This window comes from Marmota flaviventris, chromosome 5, assembly GCF_047511675.1.
Source record: "Marmota flaviventris isolate mMarFla1 chromosome 5, mMarFla1.hap1, whole genome shotgun sequence".
NCBI lineage: Eukaryota > Metazoa > Chordata > Mammalia > Rodentia > Sciuridae > Marmota > Marmota flaviventris.
In genome coordinates, this window is record NC_092502.1 from 101,696,294 (window position 1) to 101,718,357 (window position 22,064).

General features: G+C 37.6%; 2 protein-coding genes across 3 annotated transcripts in view; one reads left to right on the forward strand and one right to left on the reverse strand.

The window, feature by feature from the left end:
• Msh3 (mutS homolog 3) overlaps positions 1–1,557 on the reverse strand; it is a 180,649-nt gene extending 179,092 nt beyond the window's left edge. The window contains exon 1 of the mRNA XM_071612456.1: positions 1,357–1,557. Within this exon, the coding sequence (XP_071468557.1) occupies positions 1,357–1,557 (201 nt within the window). The remainder of the gene's footprint in view (positions 1–1,356) is intronic.
• Positions 1,460–20,727, forward strand: Dhfr (dihydrofolate reductase). Of its 2 annotated transcripts, none has more exons than XM_027927837.3 (6): positions 1,460–1,541; positions 2,224–2,273; positions 3,778–3,883; positions 10,128–10,254; positions 13,485–13,600; positions 20,556–20,727. In XM_027927837.3, the coding sequence occupies exons 1-6, from the start codon at positions 1,504–1,506 to the stop codon at positions 20,632–20,634; spliced, it is 516 nt and encodes a 171-aa protein (XP_027783638.1). In that variant the 5' UTR covers positions 1,460–1,503; the 3' UTR covers positions 20,635–20,727. The 2 variants fall into 2 exon arrangements, with proteins under 2 accessions (XP_027783638.1, XP_027783637.1); XM_027927836.3 differs by lacking the exon at positions 1,460–1,541 and adding an exon at positions 1,645–1,875.
• The last annotated feature ends 1,337 nt before the right edge of the window (positions 20,728–22,064 follow it).

Consider the following 22,064-nt stretch of genomic DNA (forward strand, 5'->3'; position numbering starts at 1 on the left):
AAAAGGAAAAAAAACGAGGAGCAATTACTATAGGAAAGAAATGTAAATGAAGAGAAGAACTTTTTAAAGCAGCTTAGGTGTAACTCCATTAAAATGTAACCAGACTAAAATTCAGTCTGTAATCCCCTTCCACACATCCTTAGTTTGGGAAGTACACAGGGTACTCTAGGGAAGACTCCCTCTTGGGAAAGCACAGAGGAGGAGGGGGGGGAGGGGAGAAGAGGAGGGGGGAGGGGGGGGAGGGGAGAAGAGGAGGGGGGAGGGGGGAGGGGAGGGGGGAGGGGAGAAGGGGAGGGGGGAGGGGAAGGGGAGGGGAGAAGAGGAGGGGGAAGGGGGAGGGGGGAGGGGGAGGGGAGGAGGGGGAGGGGAGGAGGGGGGAGGGGAGGAGGGGGGAGGGGAGGAGGGGGGAGGGGAGGAGGGGGAGGGGGAGGGGAGGAGGGGGAGGGGGAGGGGAGGAGGGGGAGGGGGGAGGGGGGAGGGGAGGAGGGGGAGGGGGAGGGGGGAGGAGAGGAGGGGGGAGGAGAGGAGGGGGGAGGGGAGGAGGGGGAGGAGGGGGGAGGGGAGGGGGAGGGAGGAGGGGGGAGGAGAGGGGGAGGGGAGGAGGGGGAGGGCGGAGGGGGGAGGGGAGGAAGGGAGGGGGGAGGAGGGGAGGAAGGAAGGAAGGACAAAACAAAAAATCTCACAAAAATATAAACTAAAGATATTGTGTCAACCTATAACTAAAAAATAATATTTTAAAAAAGATTGGCAAGCAACAAAGTATCCAATGATTAACCATTGGCATTTATAGACACTTTATCCATCCAAATTGAACGTCACACATTAAGACGTGAACTACAGGTCGTGACCACTACTCAGCTTCAGCCCACAGTGATTTGAAATATTCAGCAATGCTGTTCAGTCCTAAGAACTACATATGAGCAGCTTTCTTAAAGTCACCCAACCAAGCGTGTAGAGAGAAGCCCCTTTTCAAACATCAGTCCAGGAAAGAAAAGAGGGAGGATTAAAAGATACAAGTATCCCAGACCAACTGGCACTCTCCATTCGTCAGAATGGAAATTCCCTTCAGGTCTCCTCTTAACAACCAGCGGGACCTTGGCCTCAAATCTATTCCCTCAAAACAGGTGATGCCAAAAAAAAAAAAAAGAGAGAGAGAGAGGTAATGCAATCTCTCAGCCACACCAGGTCTTGGACCCAGCTGGGCTTTCCCAGCCTCTGCTTCCCCGGCCCCGCCTCTTCCGTTCTCTTCCGGCTCCATCATCTCGGGGATTCTCGCGCATGGTCGTCGCCTCCTCCTATTCCTCTCACAAGCTCCGCCCCACCCGATGGCCCCGCCCCGCCCTGGACCGAACCCACCACCAGCGGCTGCAAATGAGGCTGGGCGGTGGACGCTGAGGGCGCTGCGGAGCCGTGGTTTGCCTTCGCGGCGGCTTCGGTGGGAGACGAAGTGGATTTGAGGCTTCCCGTGGAGTGAAAGAATCGGCTCAAAACTGCTTGTCTCCCATGGGCTGGCCCGGCTGCAGAAAGACTGCCCGATACAGGTTTCCGCCGAGACATTGCAGGACGGGCAGTGGTGGCCAGCCTACAGGGCCCAGCGGGTAGCGCGAGCCCGCCGCCGTTCCCGGGAGTCTGCGGGAGCGAGCACGCTGCGACCTTGCCGTGAGGCGGGGCGGAGGCGGGGCCTTGCCTCCTCAAATGAGACAGAGGGGGCGGAGTGGCTATCATTTCGCGCCAAAATCCGAGCGGAATCCGGGTGTAGCAGGGGAGCTGGGGGATCACTGCTGCTGTCATGGTTCGTCCGCTAAACTGCATTGTCGCCGTGTCCCAGAACATGGGCATCGGCAAGAACGGGGACCTGCCCTGGCCCCCGCTCAGGTATCAGCCGGGCTGGAGGTGAGGGTATAGAGGCTGCGCTCACTGGCTTTAATCTGGTCACCTGGGCGGGGACGCACAGGGCCGACTGGCCAACTGGAGCCAGTTCCAATGGACAAGGGCATGTAGACCCTGGGTGGCCTCCGCGGCTACAGCACAAAGCCAAATTGTTGATTTCCCACCGGATCCTGCTTCCCTGCCAAGGCCTCTGCCCTGTGGTGCTCTGGCCTAGGGCAAAGTCCCTGGCCTGGAGAACACCACCCTCCGCGAAGTACAATGTTTGTCATGCGCATTAGAGCCTGAGCCAACCAGATAATGTGTTGAGTAACGATGTGTTTCTCTAACTTGCAGGAATGAATTCAAGTATTTCCAAAGAATGACGACAACCCCTTCAGTAGAAGGTAATGAGGGCATTTTTAAATGATTGGGATTCGTCAAGGATTTTTCTTGAAGTTTTCCAATGCAAATGTTGTTTTAAATGGAAAGTTTCAAATTAATCTGGGATCTTTAATCTTACTAAAAATCTGTCTGAAGTTCCCAAGGTTCATTAAGCGTCCCTTTTTTAAAAATTCACAGTTTTATACTGGGCACATGTACAGTTCAGGTATTGCAAAATTGGCAGCTGAACAGAGGTCTTCTCATTGGAGGTTAGCACTCAGAATGGAGGCCAAAGGAGGTCTTTGGAAGAGCTGCTGGGAGAGATGGTAAACCTGAACTGGGGCAAAGAAGAAGAGAGTGGCTACAGGATCCTCCACATGGGTTATTTGGAATGTAATTATGATGCATGAAGGCATCAATGATGAACTCTCAGCATTTCAGTGTGGGAGAGTCTCAGTGACTAGAAGAATTAAGGAGTGGAGAATGGTGTGCGGTTGTAATGAGGATGATTTTGAGTTGTCTGTAAGGATATCCAGGACAATTTCAGACAGAGAGAGCTAGGTGAGTTGAGCTATGGGAGAAAAGAGGATAAACAAAGAAAAAATATGAAAATGGAGGAATACCCTGCTTAAAACCTAAGAAACATGTATTTATGGATATAGGAAGAGGAATGGCAGAATAAATAAGGAAAGTCAGAGGGAGCAGAAGCTGCATAACATTAATAAAAGATATAAGGCCCTTGGATTTGGCAGTTATGTCGCTGGTAGACACAAGATGGCAAGAGCGGAAAGCTCCAGGGACACAAATCCCTCTCAAGAATCCTTAAGTATGATCTGATAATATTAATGTTCCTTTGATCCAAATGTCTTGACTCAAGTTTTTTTTTTCCTCCTAAGAAGTCAAAAATGGAATCTATATGTATCAGGTTTTTACAAAAGCATTATCTGTGGAAGTATAATGCTGAAAAGGCAAGAGTTCAACTTAACCTGTTTTAACGTAGAAAGGTAAATTGAGGAAACTATTAAGGAACTGTTTTTTTAAATACGATGATGGAAATCTACAAAGTACACAAATATGAATAGTGTGATTATATCCAACAATGATAACTACTTATATGCTGAATATTGTTCTAAGTCTAATCCCCCCTACAATTGTAGAGGTAGGCACTATTCTTATCCCTATTTCATAGCCAAGGAAAGTAAGACAGAGGAGTACTCCGATTGATGCCTGGTTAATGATAGAATGCATTGGATTAGAACACTTCAACCCAAAATCTTTCCTCTTTACTACATTATACATAGTTGCAATTGATTATAATTAAATATTGGATACAAATTGGGTAAAGTCCGAGGGGAAAATAATTACTATATTTAGGTTAGGAGAGAGAAATGTAAATTTTGGTAAAGCTGTTTTAATATTTTTTAAGCAAATCCACTAGATGTCACTATGACAAATATCTACATGTATATGATTAAAAATATATGTACAGTCCCAAAATATACTTATCCTTTCCATGTGATTTTATAGGTAAACAGAATCTGGTGATTATGGGTAGGAAGACCTGGTTCTCTATTCCTGAAAAGAATCGACCTTTAAAGGACAGAATTAATATAGTTCTCAGTAGAGAACTCAAGTAAGTACTATAACAAAGTCACCACAGGAAAGTCATGTTCCATTTATTAAAGTGCATATCAGTATATGACAAGATGAAATAGTATAAAAGTAACTATTAGTGAAGCTACCTAATATCACCTTTGTGATTACAGAAAATGAATAAGTTGTTACACCACATGGCAACTTATTCTCCTTAAGTGACTAATGGATTTTAACACCTTGAAATGTTATATTAAACATTAAATCTCACTATAGTAATAGATTTGCAAGTTCCCTTGAACCTTCAATAAACTTAAATATCAGTTATACAATGTAATCAATAACTTTTTCCTAGTTTCACATAAAATCACAATATCCAAGTTTTGGGATTTGCCAAAATTAAGCAATTATCCTATCTCTTCAGTTGACTTTACACAAACATAATAAGATGTGAATTTTAGGATGGACGAAAAGCAGTTATAATCTTATGTCCTGCTATTCCTAGTTAACTGGGTTACCCAAATATCACTGCACTTGTGTTCATTACCCCGTGTCTGAAGGTAAAATATTTTAAAGCATTGAAAATGGCTCTAGGGATTGTCTAGAGAAGGGAGCATGTCTAGTTGGTTTCTGCTAACAATGGAGTAGATAGTTCCTGATGCCAGAAATGCCCAAGGCAAAAAGCAGAGTGTGGAATTATTGATAAGAGGACCCATGAAGTCATCTCTGGTGGCTTCCATGTCATTTACACCACATGTAGTATATCCTGATTTCTATTTTGTTTCTTTTTGTCGATAGTGGCATTGGTCCTAACCTACTAAAATAATTTTCCATACCTCATGGTTTTGCTTTGGTGGAGGGGTAATGCAAATTAAACTTAAGAGAAAGTTTGGGATCAGCATGTTGAGCATTCTTCATATCAGTCTTATTGGAATATCAGTTGTATGTGAGATCAAAACTCTTTGGAGCAGGCCATTGGGCTGAAATTCTCTAGCCAGGGCTAAGGTAAAATTTCTTCTAGGAAACTTCAGCTCTGTTCTTAAGGCCTTTGAATTGATGAATCAGGCCTACCCAGATTAAAGTCAACTAATTACAGATGTTATCACATCTACAAAATACCTCATCGGCACCACTTGGAGTAGTCTTTTAATAACCAGTCACTATGGCCTACCCAAGTTGATATACCCTGGGAAAGAAAAAAATTGTACAATTATAGGCTAACAGATTCAGGTTCATAGAGATTTTCTGCCACATCTGTCCTAGAATGTCATAGGTAAAAAACTAGATTTACCAGAGTGTTTGCATTGATTGCCTTGGGGTGATGGGAAATACATTGATGCCATCTGCCTTGGTCTTTATGCTACTCCTTCTCTTGGTTGCTAGGATATTCTGAAGATCTGTTTTCTTCATAGAAACCAATTTCACAGAGTATATTGCCATTCCCAGAGACTTTTTAATAACATGAATACTATTCAAGTTTATTTATGACTATTTTCAACTAAAATAAACATAAAGAAATCTCAGTGGGGAGGATGTTCAGTTGAGCCAGGATTTCTCCTTAAATGATGAGTCTAATTTTTTTTTTTATGATTCCCCCTGCGGTGTATGTAATTGGGTTTAGCTGCTTCTTACGTATGTATATATAACATTTTTTGGTGTATTTCACTTTTTTTTAAGGGCTGAGAAAATTTGAAGTCTTTATTATCAAGCATATCAGAGAAACAGTAATGCCAGTTAGTAAAATATTTTACTAGGGTTTTTTGTTGTTGTTGTTCATTCTCCTGTCTCCCTACTTGTTAGCCAGTTCCACACATATACTGAGAACCTGCTGGGTCCTGCACAAAGGGCAGAGTTTAACAATCAGAAACCACTATTTTTTGTGCAAGTTTTTAAAGGTACTTAGTTTTTTTTTTAACCTTCACCCCAGTACAGAAAGAAATTGAATCCTCTAAGTAACCTCAATTCAGTGCCAAACGTACTTATTTGTGGTAACTATTTAGTTAATAAGGGATGGGAGAAAGTGTTTTTCCAAAGCTTTCTGGACAAATTGTGACTTTTTAAGAAAACCAAGGATGGAGAGGGTGACTACTAATAGGTCTCTTTTTGTTGTGAGGTAGTGGTAGTTGCACAACTCTAAATATACTGAAAATCACCAACTTTTACACTTTAAAAGGATGAATTGTGTGGTGTGTGATTTATGTCACACAAAGCAGGTTTTTAAAATGTTTGGTACCAAAAATTAAGTAAAGAGTTTTTACTACAATGCATCTTGACACCATCTCTAAAGAAATGCATCTTGACACCATCTCTAAAAAATCCAAAATATCTTCCATGATTTACGATATTGTAAATCATCTTCAATCCATGAAAGTTATCTATATTTTATGCCATGTATATATATTTTTCATCTCACTCTCATATCTTTTCTAGTGATTAAAACACTCTCTGCTTCTTAAAGCCTATCTCTCCAACTCATAAACTTAGCATAGCAAACACTAACAGACCTTGCTTCTTAAATCTACTCTGGTACCTAGTAACTTTGGGGCCTTCAGCAGGTTAAACCTAAAAGTTTGCTAAACGTAAACTTCTTTACATACTAAGTGGATTAATAATGACAGTTTTTGAAGGTTCACTGAAATTTTATATATAAAGTTTCTGCTCACAAGATACCTTACATGTCAGTTCCTACCCCCACACCTTGTAAATTTATAGCTTCTAGAAAATATTAACATGAACAAAATCACAATGAACACATTCATGATCTCATTTTCTTTTCTTCTTTTTTTTTTTTTTTTTAATAATTTTTTTTCTTTCTTTCTTTGGTGCTGAGGATCAAACCCAGTGCCTCACATGTGCCAGGCAAGCACTCTACCACTGAGCCACAACCCCATCCCCTCATTTTCATTTTAATATAACACTTTGTTCTTTTTTTCCTTGATTGTGAGACAAAAATCTCATCCTATGTAAATTCCTATTTTCCTCAACTCCCACTTTTTTCTAAATTCTATTTTTCTCTGACCTCAGGACCTTGTACTATTGCCCCATCCATTGGCATTTTAGTCCTCACCACAGATTACATTCTTCTACCCTCAACTTTGTCTCAGCTTTCTTGTGTTAAATAACTGCACTGTAACTATCAATAGTATCTGTGGGTAGTCTGTCATCTCTGTGCTTTTCACGTCTTTATCTTCTTTGACACCCAGCTAAAGAGTCATTGTTCCCTCTTCACCCCAACCCAGATGATGCACTGTTTCTGGACTCCTGATGTATCCTCTGTGCATCTTCATTGTGTGTCTTTTTCATATGTTATGGCCACTGCTGAGATATTCTTTTGACTACCATCATGATCTTTTGGGTGCCATGACTACTGTTTTGTTTTCGAAATCTCTTGTCCCAGTATCTAACATAGATATAGCATAGTAGGGATTCAGAACTCTTCAAAAGGAATGCTCCACAAGTTACTTACAGAAAGAGAATAATCCCACTTGGGAAAAGTTTGCAACCTGTTTTTTCCCCCACTTAATTATTTACAGAAAATAAATTTCTATAAATGTCTGTAGTGGTCACATGAGGATAGATCATACTTGAAACAGTTGGTAATTGTTGGAAATCAAATTTTTAAAGGCTGAGTATAAATGGTCTCAAGTTGAACATTATTTCTCAGTTTTGCATAAGACACCATTCTAGCCTGAGGCTTTTGTGATTAAGTAGTATCCCAGCAGTCCCCAAAGATATCAGGCCAGAATTTGATCTGCCATGCACTTATCTTTCATATCAAGCACAGTGGGAAGGGATAAGGTCTTTATAGCAGCCTGGAGTAATCAGATAAGGCTGTTTGAGGCCAGAGGACATGGGGTGGGGGGTTGCCTAATCTAAGCCCCAGCATCCCAATGTCTCAGGCCTGGTATCTCAGGCACTTAAAGCCCCTGGTCACCCATTAAATATCTATTGTAATGTTAGGCTGTTGGAGTTCAACTATCACACCCACCAATTCCTAGCTGTGTGATCATTGGTTACTTAACCCCTCATCTTTAATTTCACCTGTAAAAAGGAATAGTACCTACATAAGATTAGTATTTATATTAAGTGGAATGCCTACTGTGTGCATTATATTATTTCATCATCACAAAACTCTTGGTCAGAAACAAGATACCAAGAATACCCACGCGGGTCTTGACACAGAATACATGTACTGTTACATACCAGCTCTCCCTTCTTGGAAAATCCAATCTGGATTGGTTTGAAGAAAGATATAGACAGGAAATTAGCACTGAAACAAGGCATGATATAAAATGTTTACTATGTGTTATTCACTGTTCTTTTCTACAATGTGTGCTGCAAAGGGACTAACAGACTCAAAACATAAGCTGGACTTTTTGCCTATTCTTTTTTAGCCATCTAGGGGTCTAATGTTTCCTGTGAAACATTTCTAAACTAATGTTTTAGCAACATTTTGCAGAAGCATTTCCTCCAGCCTTTGCTAAAACTTAAATCTGAAACCAATCCTTAATCAGGTTTTTGCTTTTGCAGACTCACTACAAAGGGCAATGAAATCTTCACAAAATTATCACCCCTTTCTTTGAGGTCCACACCAACCATTTATAACACCTTGGAAGTCATATTGCTATTATACACCCACTTTAAGGATACTGCTTCCTGTCTGAGCACAGTGGCACACACCTGTAATCCCAGTGACTCAAGAGACTAAGCAGGAGGATCACAAATTCAAGGCCAATCTGTGCTACTTAGTGAGACCCTGTCTCAAAATAAAGAATTTTAGGAAGTTTCAGGAAGGTAGCTCAATGGTGAAGTGTCCCTGAGTTCAGTCTCTAGTACCACAAATAAAAAAAGAGTGCTTCTTTCAGTTTTTCCTCATGTCAGTTACTGTATCATCATTTTCCATTCTACTCCATCTTTATTATCCATCCTTACTTCAGCATCTTTACTTCCTAAAACCTCCATGACTATTTCAGTCGTCCTGTACTTTATTAACTAGACTATCTTCTCCAGTTCCAAATTTTTGTCTTCTAAGTTTTCTCCCTGAACAGCCTAGTCCAACTCAGCCCTTATGACTGCCCTGATTCCTTAAGAGATAGTTCATTTAACTTCACCCTGGTCTCCATTTCTTTTTCTAGCCTGAGTCAAAGTATATTCTTTGCTCTATCCTAACTCCTTTACCAGATGACAAAGTGAAATAAGCAAAATAAATTTCAGGAGGAGAGGGAGGATGCAACCAAGAGAATGAATAATCCCCATTAGTTCTTGATTAATCATTGTTATAACCTCTAGTTCAAAGGCAGTTATGTAATCTTTTTAAAGCACCAGCCTAAGACCTTGACATTGAATTGTAATTTTTGTTCTGCATCTAATTACTTTGAAAGCCTAGATCTGCATGTTTCCTCATTTATAAAGGGAATTAGACCCCCTCCTCCCTGCCAAAACAATAATTGGTTTGGAGGTTGAGAGAGATTGTTAGTTCACATAAACAGTAAAATTATTGAACTTTTTCCCCTTTTGGGTTTTTAATTATATAAGTAGCAAAAAGCTGATTTTCAAATAGTTCACCCATTTCTGTTTGTTTGGAACAGTAAAGTTTTTTTTTTTTTTTCCACTCCCCAAAGGTATTAGCAGTTTGAATATTGCTGCAAACTTTTCTACATTCAAACATTCTCTTTCCAACATTTTATTATGAAAATTTTCAAACATACACAAAGAACTTTAAATAGCTATATACCACCACTTAGATTCTACGAATAACATTTTTTGTGTTAACTTTATCACATATCCATCTGTTCAGTTTGTCTTGTTCATATTTGCATGTCAAAATTAATTGCAGCCTTCTATTCTTCGTACATATAATTAACTAGAATTCAGTATTTCTCTACAGTTTTTTTTTTCTTTTAAGGTAAATATTACAATGAGGTGCACAAGTCTTAAATGTACATTTATTAAAGTTTTGATAAAGGTGTATACCTGTGTAACCCAGCCCCTATCAAAGATGCAGAAAAGATAACCCCCCAGAAAGTTGTCTCATGTCCCCTCACAATTCTTTATGCCACTACTTTAGAGACTACTGTTGTGACTTTATATCACATGTGATTTTGATTGACTTATATGGACCCTAGATGTACAATTGTAGGTAAGTATTGATTGTAGGCCATACTTTTTTTAAAAGGATTCATATTTATGATGATTTTGGTTTTATAATCACTGCTTCCTATTCATATAATTTGATTAATATGGATGGGTTTTACAAAAATTGTATGTAATTCTTTTACTTTTAGAGAACTTCCACAAGGAGCTCATTTTCTTGCCAAAAGTCTGACCGATGCCTTAAAACTTACTGAGCAGCCAGAATTAGCAAGTAAAATAGACATGATTTGGATAGTAGGAGGCAGTTCTGTTTATAAGGTAAGTAGAGTTATCTACAAATAAAAAGAAATGTTTCCTACTTTCTTTTAGTTCTCTTGACATTTAAAGGGAGGTTGGGAGGAAACATTAAGCCATAAACATAAGAAACAGTACATTATCTCTAAAAAAGTTAGATATTTTGTCATTCTGAATTATTTGATTTTATCCCTGCAACGTAAGCTAAATAAAAATGTAAAAGTAAAATGTTTGGTCTATACGAGTCTATTTTCTTTTTATTGACTAATAGTTGTATTTACTTATTGTATACAACATGTTTTGAAATATGTATACTTTGTGGAATGGCTAAATCAAGCCAATTAGCATATATAGATATAGATAGATAGATAGATATTACCTCACTTTTTATGGTGAGAACACTTAAAATCATTCTTGAGCCATTTTCAAGAGTACAATATAAGGTTGTTACTAACTATAGTCATCACATTGCATGATAGACCTTTGGAGCTTATTCTTCCTATCTAACTGAAATTTTGTGTCACTTAAACAACATCTCCCCATATACCACTTTATTTTCAATTCAAAATACTAGTTAATATTTACAGCTTAAGAACCATTCTAAATGTCTCCCCAAGATTTGCATTTGCACTGTACTAGTTTCTACCTCCACCCCCATCCCCATGCCCTAAATAAGCTGTTATATACCTTCTCTTACAGGATGAAAATCTCACTGAGAAAAGAGTAGCGGTCTAGTTGATATATACTAACTAGATGTATATGAATTTGTTAAAAGCAGAAAGCTTTTCCTCAATAATTTTCATTTAATGTAAGGACATAAGAGAAGGGTTTCATGATTTCAGATCAAAAGGGTAAATAGTGTGTTAAAGAAGAATTCTTTTTCCTGATACAAATTGACTTCCAGCTTTTAAAAAAAAAAAAATTGAGGATACTAAATAGAATTCTTTGGCTCTTGACCTGGGTACAGTGCTGAGGCAAGAGGATATTAAGTTCAAAGCCAGCCTCAGCAACAGCAAGGCACTAAGCACCTCAGTGAGACCCTGTCTCTAAATCTCTAAATAAAAAGGACTGAGAATGTTGATGAGTGCCCCTGAGTTCAATCCCTGGTACACCACCCCCACAAAAAAAAAAAAAAAAAAAAACCACTATTGAAAGGGTAACATTTAGAGGGAAAAGAAAAATCAGTCCCTACCTTTTGGGGTTTAGGGTAAAATATACACTGAAATTATTTGAGAAAGAAGAGGTATTCCAGGATCTTAGAAGGGATTATAAAAACTCTCAGTTTCTTATGTTCCTGATTCCACAGTCTCTTTATTTTTTTCCCCATTGTAGTAAAGGGAAATGAACATTTTTCTTCTTTAATCTTTCCATCCACGTATGAATTTCTTCTAGAAAACAAGTTCATTATTTTAGTATTTATCACATTTTGAGTGACTCAAATCATATCACTTGAAAATGTACTTTTTAATAAGCACTAAGTACATAAAAGCATGTATATAAAATGACTTTTGTATAAGGAAATAAAGCCTTCAGGTGATTTGCGTTATTCACGTGCCTCTCATCACAGCTGCTCATCAGTCATTCAGGCTGATCTTCCCAAGTACCACGTAAATAAAGTTTCATTGGAACACAGTCCCACTTGTTTGTTTAGTGTCGTCCGTGGCTGCTTCTGCCTATAAAAGTAAGAAACCGTATGACCCTCAAACCCTAAAGTGTTTACTGCCTGACTATTCACAGAAAGTTTGCCTCACACCATCAACTTTGATATAGAACTTAAAATGCTGCTGTGATTGGTTAGTCCCGCTCAGTTGTTCTGGGTTTTGTTTGTTTTGTTTTTTTGTTTTTTGTACAGTAAGAATTACTAGGGGCTAGGAATGTAGCTCAGTGGTAGAATACCTACCTAGCATGCATGAGGCCCTGGGTTCAATCCCTAGCACCACACAAAAAAAGAATAGAATATTTATTTGGTTGTAGCAAAGATAACAATGGTTTAATACAAATATAAGTTTTCAAAATAAAATTTGTTCAGTGTCCCACTCAGTTTTTCTGAGTTTTTTGTTTGTTTGTTTGTTTTTGGGAGGGTTGTATAGTAAGAATTACTAGGGGCTGGGAATGTAGCTCAGTGGTAGAATGCCTACCTAGCAAGCATGAGGCCCTGGATTCAATCCCTAGCACCACACACACACAAAAAAAAGAATATTTATTTGGTTGTAGCAAAGATAACAATGGTTTAACATAAATGTAAGTTTTCAAAATAAAATTTGTTCAATTCCCTTATTTGGAACTTTAAGAATAACAAACACCTGGAATTTTACATATGTATGTATGCATATAAAAATATTTTTTCTTTTAATCTATGCATGTTTGAGAATCGAGTTATTACTGCAAAGCAAAATTCACAAAAAGCGTTATTGCTTTGTTGGGTCTGTAAAGGATTCATACTGTTTATTAAAATTTTTAAGATATTTGTTTGAGAGCAATCCTTTCCGTAGAAACTGTCAATAGAACTGTAGATAGTAGTTAGAAAAATCATTTAACAAAAAAGGCTATAGTTGTTAGCAACAAGAGACATGTTAAATTACTGTATTGAGGAAAGAAAGCAATATTAAATTTTACATGAGTATACTGAGTAGGCCCTTGGTGTTCAGTAGTCAAGATCACATGAAACTGTACTATCTTGTATGAATATACATATGTAAGTTTTTCTTTGGAAAGTAACTTGATAACTTTGGATTAATGTCCTTTATTTATTTATTTATTTATTTTTGGTGGCCCTGGGCCTTACACATTCAAATTAACTCTTTTTTTTTCAATATTTTATTAGTTGTTGATGGATCTTTATTTATTTTCATGTGGTGCTGAAAATCAAACCCAGTGCCTCACACATGCTAGGCAAGCGCTCTACCACTGAGCCACAACTCCAGCCCCAGATTAACTCTTACAAGAGCAGCCAAAGGAAAACAACCAAATGAATTCTTAAATTAAAAAGTATTTCTCATAAGCAAACTAGAGACCAGAATATAATAATTATCGATTATGATTAGTTCCATTCTTAAGGTAACTAAGGCACATTTTAGAGGATCCCAGATTTAAGAATAGGGTATTTATGTAGTATACTTTGGCAGTAATAAACAAGTCTTTAAGGCCTAGTATAAGGCATTTCTTTCGTAACTAAAACAAACAAAAATCTTAGAGTGTCTGTGTCTTATGATATAGATTAAGGAAAGTGATGCCTTTTTTGTTTTGTTTCAAAGGAAGCCATGATTCAACCAGGCCATATTAAACTGTTTGTGACAAGGATCATGCAGGAATTTGAAAGTGACACATTTTTCCCAGAAATTGATTTGGAGAAATATAAACTTCTTCCAGAGTAAGTATAAAGTTCTTATTAAAGCGCTTTTGAACTTTCTATGTAAGAATTATAGGAAAGAGCATTTTCTTCTTTCAGATTGAGTTCAGGGTAGGAATGTGTTTTGTATATAGATAAAGTTAGGAATCTTTAGACATCTTCAGTATACTTGGAAATGCTCAGGTTTTAATGATGTCAATAAAATCTAGAATTAATTCATACTGGAGAGTCAGACATGTCCTAGGCACTGGGGAAATAGTGTTGACTAGGCCTGATGGTATTGCTGACCCCCTGGAGATACACTGTCTAGTCAGGGGGTGACAAGTGACAGTCATCAAAAGAAGTGTTGGGTAGAGAACTAAAACACTGGGATGTGATAGACATGGAGTAGTCTGAGAAGTCCTCTCTGAAGAATGACATTTATGGTGAGATCTAAATGTGAAGAAGCCAGCCATGTAATAGCAAGAAGAGAATTCCAGGAACCAGAAATAGCTAGTTCAGAGGCTGAGGCAGAAATGAGGTTGGCCTCTTCCCTGAGTCTGACAGCTACTGTGGCCAGTGGGAGCAAGGGGGAGGCCAACAAAGGGTCAAACTGGGTGCAAGTTTAGAGAGTCTGAAAGGGGAGTGACAATGTTCTAGCTGCTTTATGGGAATGGACTACAGGGGGACAAGAGTGAAGCAAGGAGACCAGTTAGTAATTCAGATGAAGGTTGAGGGGACTCAGATAAAGGTGGTAGCAATGGTGGAGATGGAGATAAGTTATACTTGCTTTCCTGTGCAGTTGTGACTCCAGCATGAGGCTGCTAAATCTTGAAAGCTCACAACATTTTTAGTTTAAAAGCACATTTCAGCCATATTCTATAGAGAGAAAAAGATTAATTATATCAACCCTTTTAGACCAGCTTTTAGAGCATTCTTTCAGATATTCTCAGTTGTATCTAGTAATTATCCCTTGAGTGTGAGTTTGTTTTTGAAATGCCCCCTAAATGAACCTTCAGAGCAAAGTCAATAAATGGATGGCCAAGCTTTAGAATAATAGTCTATTACTCTACGGAGTAATAGCCTTGGATCAAATGAAGTGAATGATTTTTCTTGATCTCTTAACTCTAAAGAAAACTGAAAAGTATAAGAATTCTAAGCAGCTGAAATACAGGCTTTTGCTTAGGCTCCAAAGGTGACTACTTAGAAAAATCACATTTGGAAATTTTATATAAATTTATGTAAATATCAATTGTTTAACTTTGTCATACCTTACATATTTTCTCTTCTGCTTTAATTGCTGAGTGTCACATTATGTGAATATTGAGCTCAACTTTTCTTCATTTCTTACCTTTCTCTTTGCTGCTAACAACTGTGTAAATCAGCTTCATTTAAATACCTTTCCATCTTTCCAAGTCTTACTGCTCTTAATCGGAACACTTTCCAAAACTGGAACCCTTGATAATTTAAAACAAATACCATTCTGCCTCTCCAGATTTAAAGAAAAAAAATGTAGCATCTTTACTGAAATGTCCTGCATATATCATAGCATTCATTATACTAGTGTTTAATTCGCTAGTGTTAGTATATTTACAAGGTTGTGCAACCATCAGCACAATCTCAAGTTACTATAAATATGAGGGGTTTTTTCCTGAACTCCCAGTTCTGCTCCACTGATATGTATGTATATCTTCATGCCAGTACCACAAGGTCTTCATTACTAACTTGTGAAATCAGGAAGTATAGTTTTTCCAACTTTGCTTTTTTTTCCCAAGATTGGTTTAGCTCTTCTGGGCCCCTTGCATTTCCATACGAATTTTATGATCAGTTTGTCTGCCAGAAAGCAAGTTGTGATTTTGATAGGTGTCATCTGTAGGTTACTCTGGAGAGTATTGCCATTTCAATATTAAGTCTTCCACACTTTGAGCCTGTGATGTCTTTCCCCTTACGTAGTTCGTCTTTAATTTCTGTCAGTAAAATTTTGGTTGTATGTCTTGTACTTCTTTGTTAGTGTTTAATTCCTTTTATTTTTCCTTTTATTTCCTGTTTGTTGCTAGTGTTTAGAAATACAAGTGATTTGGGTTTATTAATCTGATATCCTACAACCTTGCTGAACTCAATAGTTCTAATTATTAGTAGATTTCTTAGGATTTTATTTATAAGGTATAATATCATTTGCAAATAGAGATAGTTTAATTTCTAGTCTAGATGTTTTTTTTATTTCTTGCTTAATTGCCTGACTAGAACTTCAGTATGATGTTGTCTGGAAGATGAAAAGATCAGATGTCTTAGAGGGTAATGATTTAGTCTTCTCGATAAAGTATAGTAGCTTTGAGTTGTCATACATGTCCTTTATCAGACTGAGGAAGATTCCTTCTATTTCTAGTTCATCTAGTATTTTTTTCATGAAGGGGTGTTGGATTTTGCCACGTAACTTTCTAAGTCTATTAAGGTGATCATGTGTTCTTTGTCTTTTGTTAATTAATAATTTAATATACCATCCATACACTATATTACATTGACTGATTTTCATGGTAATCTTGCATTTCTGGGATAAACTTCACTTGGTAATTGTGTATAAGCCTTTTTATATGTTGCTAGATTCAATTTGCTAGAATTTTGTTGAGAATTTTACATTTGTAATCAAAAGGGATATTGAGCTTTTTTGTTTGTTATGTCTTCACCTGGATTTGGTATCAGGATAACACTGACCTCACAAAATGAGCTGGAAAGTGTTCATTTTTCTGTTGTTTTTCAGAAGAGTCTTTGAAGGAAACTCTTCCACTGCAGGTTGTGATGGTCCTCTGTACTTTTGGGCCTGTACTAACATCACAACAACCCCCTTAACATGGGGTAGAGGGAATTCCTAAAGGGGAAAACAAGGAGAAGAGAAAAAGGAAACCTGCAAAGTAAATGTACTTTGTCCCTAAAGTCTGTAACCATGCTCAATTCTAGAGCTTTCTCCCCAAATCTGTCTACATTAGAGAACGTACCATTCCCTACTCTCCAAAAGTGAGCTTTGATCACTTTTTACCCCCTTCCCCTTTTCCCACAGTAACCCCTTAGTTTGGACCCCCATTTTCTTGTGTTTGTATAGGTTTCAGTTCAAACACAGTCTTTTATTAACACCATACTTTTTGGTTTAAAAAAAAAAAAAAAGGAAGCAATAGTATAATGAAATAAAAATGACAGTGAGAACTATTGTGAGATGAAAAGAGAATAAAATTAGAAAATAGATAAAGCCACAAATGGTAGACACCGAAGAACAGAAGTTAATATTAACAAAATAAGATGGTTTTACTTTGTGGCTGCCTTTTTTCCCATAGGTCATTTTCTGTGCAATTATTCTTTCAACCACACTGTGCCAGCCTGTCCTCTCAAGCTCTGTCCTCATTCATCTTGGAAGAAATTTTTCTATCTCAGACTGTCACATGAAGGCCCAACCAAACCAGCAGGCCCAAGTGTTTTATATCAGCAGTTTTCTGTTTAATGAGCTCCAAACAGAATTTGCTGTCCACTTAAAAACCTTCCATGTGACCACCTAGTCAAAGATAAAGACCAAAACAGGCCTTTAGAGTCTATAATTGTCTGTTTTCATTACTATAATGAGATACCTGAGGCAGGCTAACTTTAGAAAAAAAAGGTTTATTTGGCTCACAGTTATGGAGGCTCAAAGGCACGCTGCTGGCATCAGCTCAGTACTGGTAAGAACCTAAGGGCAGGGGCACACTTGGGAAGAAGAGATCACATCTCAAAATAAGAAGCCAGAGAGAGAGTAGAATCCCTTCCATGGGCATACTTCTAATTAATCTGAGTTCTTCCCACCAAGGGTCGTCATCATTGTCATGTCATCCTTGACCCCCTGCCCCCAGTTAAAGGTCCATAATGACACCTCCCAATATTACCTCACTAATGACCAACACTTGAACCCTTCATATCCAAACTATAACAGAAGTGGTAATTGGCTCCAGAGCTGATACAGGAAAACCGTATGGGTGGAAGTAGATTTCAGGTGAACTGATGTCTCCTCTTCTGACCCCACTACTTCCTGACTGTCCAAGTTCCTGGCATATTTATCCACAGTATTTTTATATCCCTTCCCTCCAACGCCTATGCTTCCTGGTTTTATTTTAGCTGCAATTTGTTTTTTATGGGAAACTGTTTCAGGAACTCTGTTTACCTCTTAAACCTTCCATCAAATTGTCTCTGGGTTATTCTTGTGGCGCTTTGTCAGTTTAGATCTGATATTGATTCTTACTCATTGGCTTTCTCAGTGCCTGAAGGTGCTAAAGGGGGAGTCTCTGGGTGGGAGGTTCCTAACAAATAGGTGGTGTTTCCAAATCCTGCCAGACTTGAACTCAGCATCCAAGTGTGGATCTCAGACAGTTTGCTCTTTAAAAAGTTTGGAATGATGATTAGGAAATGTAATTATAACTGTTATTAAAATAGACTGAATGTGTAGATATTAGAGAAAGAAAAATGAAACAAGCAGAAATAAATTTTATTTTCACAGAGAAGATTTACATTAATACCATGGCTACTGATCATATTCAGCCAAAAGCACAGTTATTTTAAGTGTTATTATTCATGATTTTAGAAAGAACTTCTTACTGCTTTGTTTTTGTCTTATTAACTGACAGTCTTGACACTCCTGAGAATTTTACACATGAAAAAAAAAAAATGTAAATGTTACTCTTCATGACTCATTTCAAAGAAACTAAAATTATGGTTTAAAATTGGCCTAGTAAAAATCATTTGTTCAAAAAAAAAAAAAAAAGAGGCTACTACTAAAATAGTGGGACAGCAATAGCTAAGGAAATGGTTGCTAAATAAAAACATAGCTAACAAAAATTAATGCTTATTTTTACTAAGCAATGTTCATGTATATTATGAGAGAAAAAGTTTTCCTGTATCACCCTTGTCTAATAGTTAGGGGACAAAATAAACCAGTAGTAATGGGTAGCATTTGTGGAAAACTTACTGGGTCAGGCGTAGTGCTGAATTCTTTACCATAATGAGAATTCTTTACCATAATGAAGCCTTTTTATGCCATTCAAGCCTGGAGATAGGGTCACACAGCAAATCCAGGGACACTCACAGAGTGAATGTTAAACAGCTGCTGCTGACCCCCAATGGAGCAAATGGGTGCAGCCTCCAAGACACTAAGAAAGCACACCAAGATCTAGAGTGACATAAAAATGTTGATAGGAGGCAGAATGGTCAGAGCAGTCTTCAGCTGACAACCTGGGGTTTTTTGTTTTTGTTTTTGTTTTGCATTGTTACCAGTACTTTTTTACTTGACGAGTTATTAAGTTGTGAAAAAAGAAGTGTGTGTGTTGAGGGGGAGGGATAATAGGCTTTCCCTCCCCTCAGGCAAACAAAAGTGAATTTATTATCATTAACAAAAGTGAATTATAAGTGTGGGTTGGGTTGGGTTGGGTTACCCTCCAGATAAAGAATAATTAGAGTGAGGATTGTTAAGTATTGACTGGGAGATGCTTTTAGGAGACTTTTTTTTTTATTTGTTCAAATTAGTTATACATGACTGTAGGATGCATTTTGACACATTGTACACAAATGGAGCACAACCTCTCCTTCCTCTGGCTGAACATGGTGTAGAATCACACCAGTAGTGTAATCATACATGTATGTAGGGTAATAATGTCCGTCTCATTCCACCATCCTTCCCATACCACACCTCCTCCCCTCTGCACAATCCAAATTTCCTTCATTCTCCCCACCCCCCGCCCTGCCCCATTGTGGATTAGCATCTGCTTATCAGAGAAGACATTCCATCTTTGGTATTTTGGTTTTGGTTTATTTTGCTTAGCATGATATCATCTAGCTCCATCCATTTACCTAATGCCATAATTGCATTCTTCTTAAAAGCTGAGTAATAGTCCATTATGTGTATGTACCACATTTTCTTTATCCATTCATCTGTTGAAGGGCATTTAGTTTGGTTCCATAGTTTAGCTATTGTGAGTTGAGCTGCTGTAAACATTGATGTGGTTATGTCACTGTAGTATAAGCTGTTTTTAAGTCCTTTGGGTATAAACCAAGGAGTGGGATAGCTGGGTCAGATAGTGGTTCCATTCTAAGTTTTCTGAGGAATCTTCAGACTGCTTTCCATAGTGGTTGCACCAATTTGCAGTCCCACCAGCAATGTATGAGTGTGCCTTTTTCTCACATCATCACCAACACTTACTGTTGCTTGTATTCTTGATGATTGCCATTCTGACTGGAGTGAGAAGGAATCTTAGAGTAGTTTTGATTTGCACTTCTGTAATCACTAGAGATGTGGAACATCTTTTCATGTTTGATCAGTTGTAGTTCTTCTGTGAAGTATCTCTTCAGTTCCTTAGCCCATTTATTGATTGGGTTACAACCTGGGTTTTGAATGGGAAACTAAAGGGAGTAGAGAGTCAAGTGAGAGGGAAGAGGAAAGATTGAATTCATCCTGATTCTAGCCAAGAAATTGCAGTGTGCCATACATTGCAGAATTAGAGCCTTATGATGCACGTCTCTTGAGTAAACAGGAATTGAGAATCTGTCACCATGCCAGACACATGATTTTGGTTTTGCTTTAAACAACTATAGATTATATTTGATTTTCTTTTGCTTACATAAGAAATTTTTTATCAGCTGTAAAACTTACAAAGAATTCTTAGGAATTTTCATATTCCCTTGATGACAGAATAGAAATATACTAGGGAACTGCTATGGTGGTTAGTTTTTGAGGAAAGAATTAGGAATCAGAAGAAAAGGAGGAGAAATCACAACTTTCATTTTCTAAATTTATATACATAGTTTTGTAGGGTTTTTTTCTTATTATTTGCATATGTATTGTATTTGCCTGATATTTGTCTACCTTAACAGTGGCTTTCCTACAAGAAGAAAAATCTTACCTTGCTTTATGCACTGTTGATGCCTTTTGGTTGAGATTCAGGGAAGCTATGTTTTTGAGGGATTAATTATACATCTTTTTCTTTTACAGATACCCAGGTGTTCTTTCTGAGGTCCAGGAGGAGAAAGGCATTAAGTACAAATTTGAAGTATATGAAAAGACTGATTAATGTGAAGATGTTTTCTGATTTATTTCATGTTATCCCTCCCTCTAAAAAATTCTGTATTTTTACATTAGAATAAAAAGACTTGTGTGGACTTTAGATCTATGGTTAATGATTTCTAAGCAGTATGTTTTATTCTCCATCAGTCTTACTAGGTCATATTAAATACCATTTAGGAAGCATATCTTGCTCTTTCTTGCTATAAGTTTCCTTCATTGGCTCTCCCCCAAAGTCTAGACTGAGTACGTAACACCTGCCTACCTATCTGCAAGACAGCTGCAGTCAACTTATAGCATGAGTTGGCACCAGGGTCCTTAGAGATAGGAGCTAGATAGATTAGTCCAAAGGGCAGAAATGGATTATAAACAGAAATGCTAGAACTCATTTTTTTTTTTAAAGAAAATTAGATCAAGGTAAAAACTATGAATTTTCTTTTTCACATCCTACTTCTAAATAAACATTGTGTTCACTCAGGGAATCAGTAAATTAAGAACTCAAATATGGACAATAAAGAAGCAAGTAGGAGATTACCAAAAGGAAAAGTCTGAGACCTTTAAAATTTGTTTTTGATCTTCATTGAGATTCCAGGAGATACTACATTGATGGGCTGCGCTGCTCTTTGCAAAAGAAAATGTAATAACAAGTATAATAGCAGCAATTAAAAATTCTAAGAGATAATTGAGAATGGATATTGCTAGATACCAAAATTAGTAAGTTAGAAATTAAACCTTGTAAAATGCACTGTAAAACCTGTCTGAGCTATCATGTTAGCAAAGATTTAGAAAACTAGGTATGCAAAAGAAATGGCATTTTCTGCCTTGTAAGCTTATACCACCATTTAAAGTGCAAGTTAGCAATATCAATTCAAATTCAGAAGATTCTGGATTTGGACCCAAATCTTCCACATCTAGAACTCAATCCTGAGCAAAGAGATGGACTCCAGAATATTTGTTGTAGCATTCTCTTGTAAACTTGGAAAGAGCCCAAATGTCAATCAATAAAGAAATGAATAACTAATGTGTCTATAAATTTTATTAATTTTTAATTCTGCAACAGTTAAAAAGAATGAGGTACTATCAGAATAATGTCAGAGGTTGTTTAGTGAATGAAATAATTTTGTGTAATAATAAATTTTCTAATATTAATATGTCTAAGAAGAAAGTACGCTTTAAACAGTTGACAGAATGAGAGTTTGACAAGTGTTATTTTCTGGCTTAGGTGCATCTACTGTGATTAGGATTGTGGGCAACTGCATATTTTCATGAAGACTATAACAAACTGGGCCCTTTATGTTCATCAATAAAATAAATTTCAAATAAATATTTATTAGCAATAAATATAATCCAACACAGGCAATTTTACAACTGTGTAGCTTGCTTAGAAAGCACAGTAAAAATAATAGCTTATTGAAATCTGGGACATTTGGAAAGAAGTAA

Bases quoted from the DNA above. Each gene is read 5' to 3' on its own strand.
- Dhfr (XM_027927836.3), top strand. From the start codon at position 1,790: ATGGTTCGTCCGCTAAACTGCATTGTCGCCGTGTCCCAGAACATGGGC. The intron at 1,876-2,223 runs GTATCAGCCGGG...TCTAACTTGCAG, and splicing joins CTGCCCTGGCCCCCGCTCAG to GAATGAATTCAAGTATTTCC. The intron at 10,255-13,484 runs GTAAGTAGAGTT...TTTGTTTCAAAG, and splicing joins GAGGCAGTTCTGTTTATAAG to GAAGCCATGATTCAACCAGG.